This window comes from Engraulis encrasicolus, chromosome 10 (genome assembly GCF_034702125.1).
Source record: "Engraulis encrasicolus isolate BLACKSEA-1 chromosome 10, IST_EnEncr_1.0, whole genome shotgun sequence".
Lineage (NCBI taxonomy): Eukaryota > Metazoa > Chordata > Actinopteri > Clupeiformes > Engraulidae > Engraulis > Engraulis encrasicolus.
In genome coordinates this window covers 10,431,626-10,447,372 of record NC_085866.1, presented here as the reverse complement: position 1 = coordinate 10,447,372, position 15,747 = coordinate 10,431,626, and the positions used below count along the sequence as shown (strand labels likewise).

General features: G+C 41.0%; 1 protein-coding gene across 1 annotated transcript; it reads right to left on the bottom strand.

Moving 5' to 3' along the window:
• Positions 1-983: 983 nt before the first annotated feature.
• On the bottom strand, positions 984-12,004 carry LOC134456597 (properdin-like). Its single transcript, XM_063208009.1, has 9 exons — positions 11,794-12,004; positions 11,251-11,395; positions 10,607-10,767; positions 9,030-9,200; positions 3,932-4,126; positions 2,795-2,968; positions 2,455-2,661; positions 1,378-1,474; positions 984-1,280 (listed from the first exon to the last, which is right to left on the bottom strand). Exons 1-9 carry the CDS (start codon positions 11,855-11,857, stop codon positions 1,151-1,153), a joined length of 1,344 nt encoding a protein of 447 aa, XP_063064079.1. The 5' UTR covers positions 11,858-12,004; the 3' UTR covers positions 984-1,150.
• Between the last annotated feature and the right edge of the window lie 3,743 nt (positions 12,005-15,747).

The following is a 15,747-nucleotide window of genomic DNA, read 5'->3' as shown; positions in this document are numbered from 1 at the left end:
TCCTGCTTTTAGCAGTCATACCCTGGCGCTTTCATTGCCTTTGCGGGGTGAGGGCCTGGCACTGACACTGTGCCCTTGAAAACCTATTAGGTTATACTGCCCTACAAAGCAAAAAGGCAGTAACTGTGCAGAGCTCAGAACTGAGTCCGTTGATTTTAAAATGATACTGCAATCCAGTATAAGTGTTTTTTGGGAGATTATTGACATGTGACAGTTTTGTTACTTTATATTACCACTTTCTTTGAAGATTAATAATTTTTTTAACTTTAGAATTTGTTTTATATGGCATTAAAGTCATAGTAACTAATTTTAAACAGCAATGCAGTTACTGCCTTTTTGCTTTGTAGGGCAGTATAGTTACATAATATTGCCCAGCTAAATCTGTAATATTTCATGGCGTCCAGGTTTATCTATCCGCCCCTGTAGGCCTACCTGTGCAATATAAATATTATGATCCATGAGCACATTTTGGTGTTTATCAATCTGTATTAGCTTGAAACGTCCATGACCAATACAGCACAAAACCTCCTCTGGACATCACTAGCCATGTCTACTCTCTCCTAGTATAATATTATAGAGGCAGTAGGCCCCTGTAGTCGTGTCTGGCGTGTCTACTTGTATGACAATTACTTCTCCTTCAACGGAAGTGTGAAAAACCAACGGAAATGTGAAAAAGTTTTTTTTTTTTTTTTAACAAAAAAAAGAGGTAACTTTTCACCAAAAAATCCATGTATCAGCTGATGTTTAAGTAGCATTTGTGTTTATTGAACAATTGTATTGACAGAGATAGGCCTAATGAGCATTTAGTACAGATTAATATACATGTACATGTATTACTTTTCAATTTTCTCAATTTAAAAGTCAAACAGACGTCGTTACGTGATTTGAGCTTAATATAAAAAAAAATACATACCGGTACTCTACCTTCAAGATAGAAGAGCAAGTAGCCGTTTCAGTATAAAGTTACTTCCCTTTTTTCTGTAACGTGGCCCCAGATATCTGTATCTACTGTATATAATCCCATCTTGCCTCACCATTACTTCAGTTTTTCATAGGACACAAACTACTTCAAGGACCATTCTGCAGGAGGTTTAGGGCAGTCTTCTACTTGTCCTCTGTCAGGTAAGGCAAGTCGCTCATAGGACACAAACTACTTCAAGGACCATTCTTCAGGAGGTTTAGGGCAGTCTTCTGATTGTCGTCTGTCAGGTAAGGCGAGTCGCGGGCATGACACTTTTGGAGGATCCCCATAATAATAAATATCTGTGCCTCCTTTTGTCCTGTCACACAAAAAAAGAACATTTTGGTTCCAAGTGTGTTCATGTGAACTTACGTCTTTGAGACATGCAATTCATTTGACATACAGAGGTAGCTTACTCAAATTCCGGAAGTTCACACACTCGCTTTCTTTCGCGTTTCCCTGTTTTTGGGCTACAGAAGCTCCACTCACTCCACTCAGTATAATTGCCAGTTTCTGTTTCAAACACAATAGTACATGGGTGAGGCAGAGAATTAGCCTGGTTCTCACAGGCGGTGCGCGTGTGTAGCTCCGTTGCCCCCTGGTGGAGTGGAGCTACACACACTACCATCTGGAAGCGCTGCCATTAACATGCTCTTCTCGAGTAGAAAATAAACAGTATACAGAGTATTTATGGATTAAATATGAACGGCAGCTCATTGATGAGTCACAGGACAGATTATAGACTATATTGACCCTTAAGAGATGAACAGAAAACGTTTTAGGAGAAATTTGTTGGTGGTGAGATGCAATTAATGCACCATTTATTTTCTGACTCGAGAAGAGCATGTTAACGGCAGTGCTACCAGACGGTAGTTTGTGTACACACACGCATCGTCGTGAGAACCAGGCTAGCAGAGAATATCAAGTGGAGCAAACATCTTTTAACTTTATGACTGGCTTTACCTTGACGGTAGGGACACATAGGAAGCGAAGCAAAGAGAGGCGAAATTCAACCGTCATCAGGTCGCCGCGGCGAATCAAATGGAATGGAACAGTTATGTTGATGATTTGATTGGGTTGCGGCAGGCGAATTCGCTCCTCATTTGCAGAACATTAAACTTTCTTTAATAATTTCGCTTCGCTCGTGTTCGCTTGCTTTCACTTGCCTTCGCCTCTCATAGGAATGAATGGCGAAGTTCGCTTCGCTTGGCCAAATTCTCGTCTATGTGTCCCTACCGTGACATGCAATATCATATGCAGTGTAGCCAGATGTGTCTAACCAAATCCCGCCCAAAATGCTCTCAAAAAATGCCAAAATGCGCTAAATTCCGCCCTAATTCAACAAATTACATTGACTTCTATGGGCCCAAAACGAAAAACCCGCATAATGTCCAAATTTTCCCGATTTTACCCGCAGACGCTTGTCCTAAGTAGCCCAATTGGGCGGGCACCCGCCCAATCTGGCAACACTGAACATATGTGGTATAACCTACTTTCACAGGGCCGATCCTTCGTGTGCGTAATGTCATAGCAGGGCCTGAGTTCCATGATACTCCCATCACAAGGTTTTCCTTCAAATTCTTTGTCACAAGTCCGCCGTCGCTTCTGTTGTCCAGTTTTTTTGGTACAGCTGATTGGTCTGTTGTAGGTGCTTTTAGTACACGCACTCCACTCACCCCACGCTTCCCATTCCCCATGTACTGAAAAGACAGATGATTTTGGTCCATGATTATACAGTACATTCATATCCACACGCACGCACGCCAGCAAGGAAACCAAACAGCCTCCTGCAATACGTTTGATGAGTTCTCAAAATGACGATAAGTATCTCACGTGGGCAGTGGTTTTCTATTTTGCAGATTTCAGACGCACTGCTGTCCCCTACGCAGGGCCTCCCGCCGTATTTGGGTGCCGGGTTGTCACAAGAGCGGCTACTGAATTTCTGGCCGACTCCACAAGTCACTGAGCACTGCGACAGAGGCCCCCAGTGTCCCCACTTACCATCGACTGCAGAAAAGGAAGTAAGTTAGTGGTTGAAATGATGTAATGGATGCCAATAATGGAAACGGACAGAGGTGTCAAGAGTAAAAGTAAAAGTAGTAGAGTGAACCTGATGAAGCAACAGCGAAACGTGTTGTTCACCAAATAAACTACCAGCAAAGATACCATTGTGCTGTGATTCATCCTTCATTTATTTAAAAGTAAAAGTACTTTTGTTGGTGTAATTACAACACTGGCACATGACATTACATAGCTATTACATAATTTACGCCATTGTACCTAATGAGAGAGGTAGACTGTGTTATTACTAGAGATGGGATTTATGGCTCTTTTTCGGGATCCGGATCTTAGTGGCTCGTTCCTTTCAAAGAGCCGTTCAAAAAACTGGATCTTTTGGCTCTTTTTTAAATGATTTATTCAGTGTTAAGAATGTAATATTTTGACTCCTCCTCAAGGTAATTTTGTCCAAACAACAACTGATTATTCTCCTGCTTCTAAAGACCGTTTTTGCCTCTATTTGGGGCAAACAATTGTGTTTTTTCCCAAATTGTATTACTCTGGTCGAGGTCACGTGCTTAAAATGAATGAGAAATGAACGAAATAACGGTCGAGTGGCTCCCCCAGCTGTGATCCGGTTCCCATCGTTCACTTCAGGGAGCCGTTCAAAAGAACCGGCTCGTTCATGAACGACACACCTCTAGTTATTACTGAAAAACACTGAAAACCTAACAAGAACCCACCACAAACTTGATCCAACCAGTGCAGAGTTAGCTGATCGTAAGACAAGTACACAGGTCTACTGGTTACTCAGATAAGTTACTTGTGTTGGAAGGAAACAGTGTTTCTTTTTTTTTTTACTTTTACTTTTACTTTTGACACCTCTGGAAACGGAACTACATAATGCTGAATCAGCGAAAGACAAATTGTCCTCATCATGGCTGAGCAGCATTGTGGTGTGGTCTTACTCACTGGGACACATATCCAGATAGTCACAATGTTGAGACTGGACGTCATCTCCTGGACAGGGCAGTCCTGCTGGTGCTGATGATGGTGGGGGGTTGGTGCAGCTCCTCCGGCGTTGTCTTGATGGGGGAACACTACCTTCTTTCTTACACGTCCCTGAGCAGGGACCCCAAGCTCCCCATTCCGCCCAGCCACCGTGCGCTGAGGGGAAAACAAAACAAAAAACTGCCTTACATATTCGGCAAGGGAAATGGGAAATGCCACACTTCCTGAGCTTCTGAGAAACTATCCTCAGATCCACACACTATAGGCCTTGAGCCAGGACCCAAAAATTGACCTCTCGCAATCGAACGGGTGGGCAAGTTCTAAGCTGTTTTTTTGACTTCTTGGACATCTCAAGTAAACAGTTTGGCATGATAACCATTGCAAACAGGTAGCTTTTTGGTAGTTATCATGCGTTGAAATGGTGGACCAGTAAAATGAAAATGTGAAAATCGGTATTGTGGTTCTTTGCTATTATGTAGTTTGTTGACCACACAAGGTGCTTGAATTACCTCAGGGATGCTTCCCCTTCTATTAAGACCCTACAGGGGTTGTTAGACCACACTAAGAGGCCTAATAGAATCACCTCAGCAATTTGTGAAGGACAAAATGTGATAAAAAGGATAACATATGAAATCCGTTTTTTTTGTTTTTGCTTTTTTTACTTTTTTACTTTTCCCCCAACAGCAAAGCAACACCAAAAAACATAATGAATTAACACATACTAACATGTGACAACCATGTACATTAATATGGCATGATAACCATTGCAAAGAGGTAGTTAGTGAAAGATCATGCGTTGAAATGGTGGACCAGTAAAACGGAAATGTGAAAACTGTATTGTTGTTCTTTGTTATTATGCAGTTTGTTGACCACACAGGGTGCTTAAATTTCCTCAGGGATGCTTTCCCTTCAATCAAGACCCTAAAATAGTTGTTAGACCATACCAATAGACCTAATAGAATCACCTAAGCAATATATGAATGACAAAATGTGATAAAAATGACAACATATTATTATTATTATTATTTTTTTAATTAAACTTGTCCTGCAACAGCAAGAATAACATTAACAAACACCATGAACAAATACACATTAACCATATTAAAATAAACTAAAGAGCATTATTTCAGTCCTCAAGATCTGACTGAGTCCAGTAAGCATCTGGAAATATGTCAACATGATTATCCTCTTCATGCTGATATACGCATGTCTGAAGTTTTTAGAGGGTTGTGCATTTTGAGCTACTTCTCAGACATTGGCAATCTGACAGTTTACATTGATGGCTGCACTTGCAAGACATCAGTTGTAGCACTGCCTCAGGGGCTGGAGATTGCCGCATCCACTGTATAGTGTGCTGGTCATTTTCATAGTTGGCCCAGCCATGGTCAAGTGGGCTTGGGATTTGTGGATGCTGCTGAATACTTGCTCTCAAGATGCCAGTCTGATAGTTGGCAAACATAGCATGCATGAGGAGGCAGTCCTCACATGGTGGAAGTTGTCTTGATTCACACTCTCCATGCTGAGTGCAGAAAAACTGGTAGCAGGTTGTATTTATGTTCTACGTATTTGTCGATGTTATGTAGAGTTAGCACCTAAATGCTTCATCAATACATCCATGGACAGCTCCAAGTCCTGTCCCAGCTTATGAAAAACTGCTTGAAAGAGCTCTGATCTCATCGTGAGCTTTAGGGCTCTGAGCTTTCCACGGCCTGCACTGTCCTTTTGTGTTTTTATGATTATTTTTTGTATTTACTTTACATTATTTTTCTATTGAAGCCCTAGCCTCTTCCCCCTTACATTAGATAATGTGTATTTCATGTTAAGATATTCCCTATCAAATAACCTGGTGGCTCGGTGGTACTCGCACTGGATACAAAGTAGTTCAAGAAAACTGTCGTATTTTACCCCGGCTGGCTTTAACGTCGTAACGCAGTCCCTCTGTTATAACCTTATTGTCACCAAATGGTGATGGCCAAGTCTCAATCGGTTATCTAAGACTTCCTGCATTGTTAGCAATGTTGTTATAATGTAGTTGAGCGTTTTCAGCCAAGAGTGAATTGGCCTGTCGCCAGGCCCATTTGCAGTAGGAGGCTATCAGAGGTGGAAAGAATTACCATACTTGTTTCAAATTCTACTCAAAGTAGAAGTAAAATTACCTCTTTAAAAATCTACTTGAGAAAGTTAAAAAAAAATACTAATAATAATTTGAGGAAAAGTTAGTTTTCAGTTGGTCTGTCTATTGCTTTCCTTAAATAGCACCCTTTGTGACCTCTGTCTATCTCTACACAAGTCATCTTCCAATAACCTGGCAATCGTGACAGCAAAATTCTGTGTGCCCTGGTGTGGCAAAATTGCAGGCCTAGGGTTAGCTCATTGATACAATAGCCCATTACTCTGAATTTAGGGGTCTGGATTTCATTGTGTTTGGGTCTGGGACCTTCCATTTCAAAGGCTGGGACGCCTACCAAAGGCAATAGTCTGATGCATTTCATTTAATTCCCTGTTGTGGGATTACATTCATGAATAAGTTTTGTTAATAAATAATAAGTCTTGTATATCTTCTAAAAAAGGCTTTCAGGCTGCGTTGCTATACAGATCTAGTCCCTGGTGTGTGCTCTACTATTCTCAGCCAGTCGCTTGCAACTCTATTGTGTACCGTCTGTGGGCTGTCGGACTAATGGTATGGGGCCGGCGGGCCCTAGATAGTAATCCAATAGATTAGTCCAAAATAGATAATTTATGGTAAATGGTAATAACACACAATTTCCCTTCATGTCTGACAGATTTTCCCCTTTATTTCAATTTTGCCTTCCTCAGTACTCAAGGTAGATGTAAGTAAAATACTTGGGCCAAATTGTAATTTGAGTAAAAAATAAAATCACCCACTTTAATAACTACCTTGGAAACTACAAGTTACACATCAAAGTACTCAATTACAGTAATTTGAGCAAATGCAATTGCTTGAGGTTATAGAACTTAAGTATGAGGTGGCCCCTTGTCAGTATATCAGGAATATACACATCGCCACTAAAAGTGTATAGGCCTTTTCCTCACACATGTGTTATGTTTAAGCATGCATGTACAAGAAAAGGTATTGTACTTGAATTGATGTCTATCTCTGATATTGTCTAAAGAGTGCCTCATACTTAAGTACTACTTATTACTACTTAAGTGTTTTTGGGAAACTCAGCCGAAGTCGATATTATAAGAGTTACCAGCAGGGACAGCCAGATGAAGGTAGATATTTGAGCAGAAGGAGACAAATGCAAGCAGATAAAGCTCATAGAGTCAACTCCATCTGTCAGGCACAGACACACAACCACTGCCACACCAACACACATGCACATTATGTGTTTTCTCTGGGTTATGTGTGGAATGATCAAAATTTGAGAATAGCATAACATATGAATCTAGAAACCACCACTTATTTTCACATAGTAAATGTACTTTCATTACCAGACACTGAAGCAGTAACTGTAAGGGAATGCAACTCTTCAATTTCTTGATTGTTAATAATCGTCAAACATGTAATCTGTTATTCCCTGTTACTGGCCTGCTCTCTGGACTCTTCATACAGTATGTTGCTTTGAAGGTGGGGTGATCCCTCACCCCCACTGCTTTCAGTACAGAGCGGGTCAGTCTGTTGATTTGGGACTTTACTTTTATGGTTAGATTTCCAAACCCCAGTGATTGTATCATAGGCATGCACAGATATAGGAACGGACTTTGTGGTGCTAAAGCACCTGCCCCTTCGCAGTATTGGACGAAAAAAAGGCCCTTTTTGAACGTTCCATTTTTATTTTGTCACAATGTGTTCCATATTGGCATGATCATCTACGGTAGAAATTCTTGAGATCAAAAGCATGTGACAATTCCCCCTGATATAATATAGTTTATAATAAAAGGGTGAATAACTTATGTCTCAAGGGCCGTTTACGGCCCCTGATGTAATTTTAATCTTATGCAGTTTCACATGGAATTTGACATGCTTTGTAAAGAAATTTAATTTGCAATACAATTAAGTTGTTTTCAGGGGACCTAGTGGAGGTGGGGTCTGTTGTGAAGGTGCCCACCTTCAATATAGGCCTAAACTGCCGGGGGAAATCCTGATCTGTGTTCATAGTGCAGCCTTTTATAAAATTTGAAGTGGCCCACGAATGAAAACGGCTCCCCACTCCTGCTCTAACCTAGCAAAGCAACTGGAAGTTCCACACGCCCCCCGCCCCCACCTTGAGCACCTGCCCCCAAAAATGTCTGTGCATGCCACTGGATTGTATAATGTTGTACAATCTCAACAACAGCATGGTACAAAAAGTTACTTTATCCTCTCCAAACACCCTTAGTTGTTTGGAGAGGATAAAGTCTCTGCTTCATCAAAGAGGTCTTTGTCTACATATCAAATTCGAGTGTGTCTCTAAATTAGTTTACATTTAAGTACAGTACACTTTGTTTGGATAATGAAACTTTTTTAAGGAAATTTTTAAGAAAATTTGTAATACAAAACCCACCTGTATTGTAATGTACTGGCAAAATTGTGTGGTGAGGCATAGAAGATTTATTTTTCTTACCCAATCTACCAGTATTTTCACTCTTGAGAAATAAACCCTCATTTTAAACGAAAAGTCAGTGAAAATGGGGGCCTGAACTAAATTAAGTGGGAAATATGTGTAATGTGCCCTTTGAACTATCCAAGAATTTTGTATAACATCTTTTCCTATAAATATATTTATCTCACAGTCATTTTTATGTTCAATTTATCAATATATTAGCAAATTAGCCTAGGCGTTTTAAGTGTAAAATGGTTCAAATAAGAAATGCATGATAAATATGATAAAGCTACTGTTCTGCAAAGGTTATCATACCAATTCATAAACTAGACATATATAGCAATAATAAAATACCAACAAGACTTTGCCCACCCTTTCGATTGCGATCGGTGGTCTGGCTCATGGACTAATACTAGTAGAAGATTATGCGTTGTTGAAGATTGGATACATTTATTGCCATGTCAACAGAGTTCTTTTTGTATTTTTTTTTAAGTATCACCATGTAGCCCTACTTGGACAGATGTTTTTTGTTTGACAAGGTTGAGTGTCTTGGCTCAGGCCGTCACATCCTCCTCCACATGTGGGTGGAGGGTTGGAGCAGGTCCTGTCTCGCTTCTCAGTGCCGTTCGCACAGGTCACTGAACACGGCTGCCACTCTCCCCATTCGGCCCAACCACCCTGCTCTAGGAAACAAAACAAAAAACAACAACAAAAGCACACCTAAGCACAACAGCATTTCACAACACCACACACACAATTTAAATCCAAAAGCACTCTCAGAAAACAAGGTTTGATAAAGAGACGTAGGGAACATTCAGGGAAGAAAGATGCATGGGCATCTGTGGGAATACTTGATAGCAGCAGTACTGGTAGTAGTAGACCCTAATATTAGTAGTAGCCAGTCAGGGCCGCTGCTAGGCTTAAGCAGAGTAAGCAGAGAGCTTTTCCCCGAAAATTAGAGCCTCTGAAAATGAGATTAAACATATCATTATTATTATTATTATTATTATTATTATTATTATTATTATTATTATCTAATTATGAGGGGGGCCTCCTGACTAGTTATGCTTAGGGCCTCCAAAACCTTAGCAGCGACCCTGTAGCCAGTAGTATTAGTAGTAGAAGTGCGGTCTACTAGTACTAGCCAGTAGTAGTGGAAGTAGTGGAAGTAGTGGTAGGCCAGTAGCAGCACTGTGCTAATAGTAGTAGGGCTTGCTAATACTGTAGTAGTAGTAGTGGTGGTAGAAGTGGTAGTAGTAGGCCCTACTAATAGTAGCCAGACTAATAGTAGCCAGCAGTAGTAGTAGCAGCCCCTACTAATAGTAGCCAGCAGTAGTAGGCCCTACTAATTGTAGCCAGTAGCAGCAGCAGCAGCAGCAGCAGCAGTAGTAGGCCCTACTAGTTGTAGCCAGTAGCAGCAGCAGCAGTAGTAGGCCCTGCTAATAGTAGCCAGCAGCAGTAGTAGTAGGCCCTCATTGACAGTGTGTGTGTGTCCAGGGGGGGCACCATGTTTAGTGACTGCAGTGGTGGTTATTTTAATGGTGTGTGTGTGTGTGTGTGTGTGTGTGTGTGTGTGTGTGTGTGTGTGTGTGTGTGTGTGTGTGTGTGTGTGTGTGTGTGTGTGTGTGTGTGTGTGTGTGTGTGTGTGTGTGTTATATCTCCAGGGGTTCCACCATGTTTAGTGACTGCAGTGGTGATTATATACTGTCAATGTAGGCCCTGCTAATACTGTCGTAGCCAGTAGTAGTAGTAGTACTAGTAGTACCAATTACCAATTAGCAGAGGTATCAAAAGTACTTGTGTGGTGTAACTAGCACATGGCATTACATAGTTGTCACACCCTTTACTCCATTGTAACTAATGGGATAGATAGACTGTGTTGTTACTGAAAAACACTGAAAACCTATCAAGGACCCACCACAAACTTGATCCAACTAGTTCACAGTTAGCTGATCATAAGACAAGTACACAGGTCTACTGTTTACTCAGATAAGGTACTTGTGTGGAAAGGAAACTGTGTTTCTTTTTTTTACTTTTACTTTTACTTTTGACACCTCTGCCAATCAGCTCTTACCAATATCCTTCTTACCTGGACAACAGTCCTGATCTTGACAAACTTGTATTTGCTGAGTTAATTCGGGATCCTTGCATTCCCCAATACCATCGCATCGCCTCCGTCTTCGCTGAACGCCTTTTAGGCAAGACACAGAGCAGGGACCCCAGGATGACCATTCAGACCACGAGGCTTTTCTGGATAACATGTAAAAGAAAACAATTATGGGCCTGTGTGTTTGTATACTTGCCACGTTTACATAATGTTCGTAATTCCAAATAAAAAAGACTGGAATGAAATGGTTCGAAATTAAAATTGTAATAATTATTTTCAGTCAAGTGTACATGAAGCACTTCATTTAACTCCTTAGGGCAGAGCGCAGATTATAACCTTATTGTCACCAAAATGGCAACGACCAAGTCTTAATCGATTTCTTAAGACTCCCTGCACTGCCATAGCAATGTCGCAATGATGCAAACATCGTATACAGTAAGAGATGTTTTTTGGCCTATAAGTTCTGAGTGGATGTACCATGTTTTTTAGACATGGTGGGTAATCTATAAATAAATAATGAGACTTAGGTTGTGAATGCGGATTTTTCTCCTTTCAGTTAAACAATAATTTACCATGGGGTTTGTGTACACTGATTTATGAGTGGAAATGACACTTCGTTGACCTACCGACAGGACTGGCATTCCCCATTTTCATTTATGAAGCCATAGTAGTAGTTGTAACAGCACTCTTCTTGGGTCACGTTCCCTATGAGTCTATGACAGGACCCAGTCTCTCTGGAAAACTCATAGTAACATGAGACGAGTTGTGAATCTTAAGCACACACACACACACACACACACACACACACACACACACACACACACACACACACACAAACAAACACAAACAAATAGTCATTACACATCTGCAAAGTCAACAAAAGGGACTGTGGAAACACTTTACACTTTAAATTGTTAAGTGAGGTCATAAGGCCTATATTTTAGGATCCCTTTACTGGAACGAAGTTCTACTACTGCTCTACTTTCTAGATAGAGTAGCTGTAAGGATTCAGATGCTACCGTAATCCTGCTTCTCTACACAACTGTTTCATCCGGGAAACTTACTGTGAAGCCTTTCCAAAAATGCAAATATGATCGATTTTCAGTCAATTCACCCCATCATAGAAACTCACTTTGAACCTTCAGTAAAGTCCATGATCATAATCTTACCTGTGATTTTAAGTAGCATGAAAAGACACAGCGAGCTAAAAATCCACAGCATTCTGTAACTCATAATGATCACAAGCCTATTTCTAAAATTTCCGTCTCAGTAGCCCTTTTATCCACAAAACAGCAAGGCTAGCGTCTTTTTAAGTGTCCGTCATTTCATTAGTTTCTTTTCAGCCAAAGGGCATTATTCATCATTTACTGGAAGTCCAGACCCGAGTCTGTTTGCTTAGTAAGATAAACAGCATTCGGCCTTTAACCAGAGCTCCCTGGTGATGGTGCTCAATAGTGTGAGCAAAGGGGTCAGTTGTCCCGGGCCCAGGGAGACAGGGGCAGAGGCGCATTTTGTCACCAGGCTAGGCAGGCAGCCGCTTGGGGCCCCCAAGCTTCTAGATGGTGAAAAACAGCTCAACTTTAAACTATAATAGCAGTGATTTGGTTCCTATGTCCATTCTTTTGGGTTTTTGCTTGGGCCCCCCACTGACACTAGAATCGCCTCTGGACAGGGGCCCCAAAATTCTGTTTTCATTACATTGTATGCATTGGATGGGGCGGGGGGGCTCTTTCAGATTACTTTTGTACTGGGTCAAGCAGAAGCTGTCTGCAGCCCTGGTGTGGAAGTGGACTCTGCAAAACTATGTGTCATTTCCTGCTGCAGCTTGTTAACAAACGTGCATTTTCTTTGAGTGTTATTTGCAGCTGTTTTGTTGCTGGAGCTTTATTAGATTTGGTTAGATTAGATTATTTATTGCCCCATAGGGATATATGTTTTCACATCAGACTGTTCAGTTCCATCAGGTTAGATCTTGTAGTGCACATCTCATTTGCTATACATATAGACACCATTTTCACACATAGACACATAAACATCCTCAGACAGTCACAAACAATACATATACACATATTTATTCATATACACTCCAATATACAGTGCCCTCCATAATTATTGGCACCCCTGGTTGAGACGTGTTAAAAGCCTTAAAATAAATTCAGTGTTTATTGCAGAAGAATACTGTCACACTGAAAATTGTAGGAAAATGTAGCCTTCAACTCAAATGAATTGTAGGAAAATAAAAAAATCCCTGACTAAAAAATAATTATTTTTCATTAAATCCCCTGTTCCATTTCTGTCATTTCTACAGTAGTTTACAAAGTTTACCAGAGTATGTAGGAACATTTAATTAGTAATTCATCACTTCCTGTTTCCCTGGGGTATAAATATGACGTGACACCGAGGCCATTTCTCTTATCCACTCTTAAACATGGGAAAGACAAAGGAACACAGCATACAAGTGAGGCAGATGTGCGTCGACCTTCACAGGTCAGGCAGAGGCTACAAGAAGATTGCCACTCAACTGCAGCTGCCCATATCCACTGTGAGAGGAATAATTAAGAAGTTCAAAACAACTGGAACAGTGGTAAACAAGCCTGGACGAGGACCCAAGTTTATTTTGCCACCACGCACAGTGAGGAGGATGGTAAGAGAAATCAAAAGATCTCCAAAGCTCACTGTTACAGAATTACAACAAATGGTAGCATTCTGGGGTCACAAAGTCTCCAAATCAACCATCAGGCGCTGTCTACACGCCAACAAGCTATTTGGGAGGCATGCACGGAGAAAACCTTTCCTCACTCACAATCATAAACGCAAGCGTCTGGAGTTCGCCAAGCGGTATTGGGGCTTCAACTGGGACCGTGTGCTTGGTCAGATGAGACCAAGATTGAGCTTTTTGGCAACAAACACTCTAAGTGGGTCTGGCGTACCACGAAAGATGCGCATGCTGAAAAGCACCTCATACCCACTGTGAAGTATGGGGGTGGGTCAGTGATGCTGTGGGGCTGTTTCGCTTCCAAAGGCCCTGGGAACCTTGTTAGGGTGCATGGCATCATGAATGCTTTGAAATACCAGGACATTTTAAATCAAAATCTGTTGCCCTCTGCCCGAAAGCTGAAGCTGGGTCGTCACTGGGTCTTTCAGCAAGACAATGACCCTAAACATATGGCCAAATCTACACAGAAATGGTTCACCAGACACAAAATCAAGCTCCTCCCATGGCCATCTTAGTCCCCTGACCTCAACCCCATTGAGAACCTGTGGGGTGAGCTGAAGAGGAGAGTACAGAGGAGAGGACCCAGGTCTCTGGATGATTTAGAGAGATTCTGCAAAGAGGAATGGCTGAAGATCCCTCTTTCTGTCTTTTCCCATCTTGTGAAACATTATAGGAGAAGATTAGGTGCTGTTTTGTTGGCAAAAGGGGGTTGTACAAAATATTAACACCAGGGGTGCTAATAATTGTGACACACATTATTTGATGTCAAATAATTATTTCTTTATGTGGGATTTTTTCCCCACTGAATAAATGCACTTGTATTGAAGGTTGGATTTTTCTCTTTTTTTCCATTAAGGTCCCATATTATTTAGAAAAAAATAAAATAATTGGAAGCTTAAAAAACACATCTCAACCAGGGGTGCCAATAATTATGGAGGGCACTGTACATTCCTCTACATACCTATACATTACATTCCCGTCTTCCACACAACCCATCCATTTTTATTTAATATTTTATACTATTTTATTCTACCCTCCCCCCTCGTTTAGTTTAGTTTAGTTTAGTTTAGTTTATTGGTTTATTTCATCAGGGACCATGTGCAAAGTACATTAGTTACATAGTAAAAAGATGACCTGCACCAGATTATAGCTAAAAGCTAATTTCCATCTGAAGTCCCTGCTATTCATCTGCAGTTACCCAGCTATGTCTTTCACCACACATACATTAGTCCATAGGGCCTACAAACCACATGTTGTTTCATCCCTGCATTGCCCCAAGTGTCACCATATACCCGTCATGTGGCATCCTGTTGGCCTTTTCCCTCCAAACTCTTGAGCATGCAACATTTCATGACATTTAATTATGCTTCATTTGTCCTGTGTATCTTTTATAATGTCAACCAATCAATGCATGAGATAAATTAAATTACTCCATTATGTATGGTAGTGTATATATTATTTTACGTATGCCTAGTTAATGTATAGTTTGTTGTGGTTATAGGCCCTGCATTACGTATGCAGATTGTGAAGCAGGCCTTTATTCACGCCTAGTGTAGACTACAATTCACCAAGTAGCTTTAAATATCATTACTTAGATGACACATAGATACATCTTTAATGTAGTAGGTAAGAATATTCAATGCCTCTTTAGCCACAGGAGTAGTTCCATCTTGCTTTAAGCAATCCATAATTGTGCCAGTTCCAAAAGGCAAAAGTTCAACATGCCTCAATGACTACCGTCCAGTGGCTCTGACATCAATGGTGATGAAGTGTTTTGAGAAGCTAGTGAAGTCCTTCATATGTACATCCCTGCCTAGCTCATTTGACCCTCTCCAGTTTGCCTATAGAGAGAACAGGTCAAGGGACGATGCCATCTCAAATTTGTTGCATACCACACTATCACATCTAGACAGAGGAAAGGGTAATTATGTGAGAATGCTGTTCATTGATTATAGTTCAGCATTCAACACCATAATTCCCCTCACTCTTGTCAGGAAGATTAAGTCACTGGGGCTAGACTTACCTCTATGCAACTGGGTGTTAAACTTTCTCACAAGCCGCACGCAGGTTGTTAGAGTGGGTGGCACAACATCTAACACCCTCACCATCAGCACTGGCTCACCTCAAGGTTGTGTGTTAAGCTCCCTACTCTACAAAATTTACACCCATGACTGCAGAGCCAGCAGCAGTCAGAAGTCCATCATCAAGTTTGCTGATGACACTGTAGTGGTGGGACTGATCAATAATAACGATGAACAGGCATATATAAATTAAGTTTCTAACATCTCACAATGGTTCCAGCACAACAACCTGGCACTAAACGTAAGCAAGACTAAGGAAATGGTGGTGGACTTTCGGAAATAGAGGGGAAACTACACTCCACTTTCCATCTGCAAACAACCAGTTG

What these genes read in the sequence shown, in the direction of transcription:
- LOC134456597 (XM_063208009.1), bottom strand. Translation starts at nt 11,857, where the DNA reads ATGAGTTACAGAATGCTGTGGATTTTTAGCTCGCTGTGTCTTTTCATG. An exon ending in GAAGGATCGGCCCTGTGAAA is followed by an intron (nt 1,475 to 2,454) that starts GTAGGTTATACC and finishes TGTTTGAAACAG; the next exon opens with AAACTGGCAATTATACTGAG. An exon ending in TGTGAACTTCCGGAATTTGA is followed by an intron (nt 1,281 to 1,377) that starts GTAAGCTACCTC and finishes TTTGTGTGACAG; the next exon opens with GACAAAAGGAGGCACAGATA.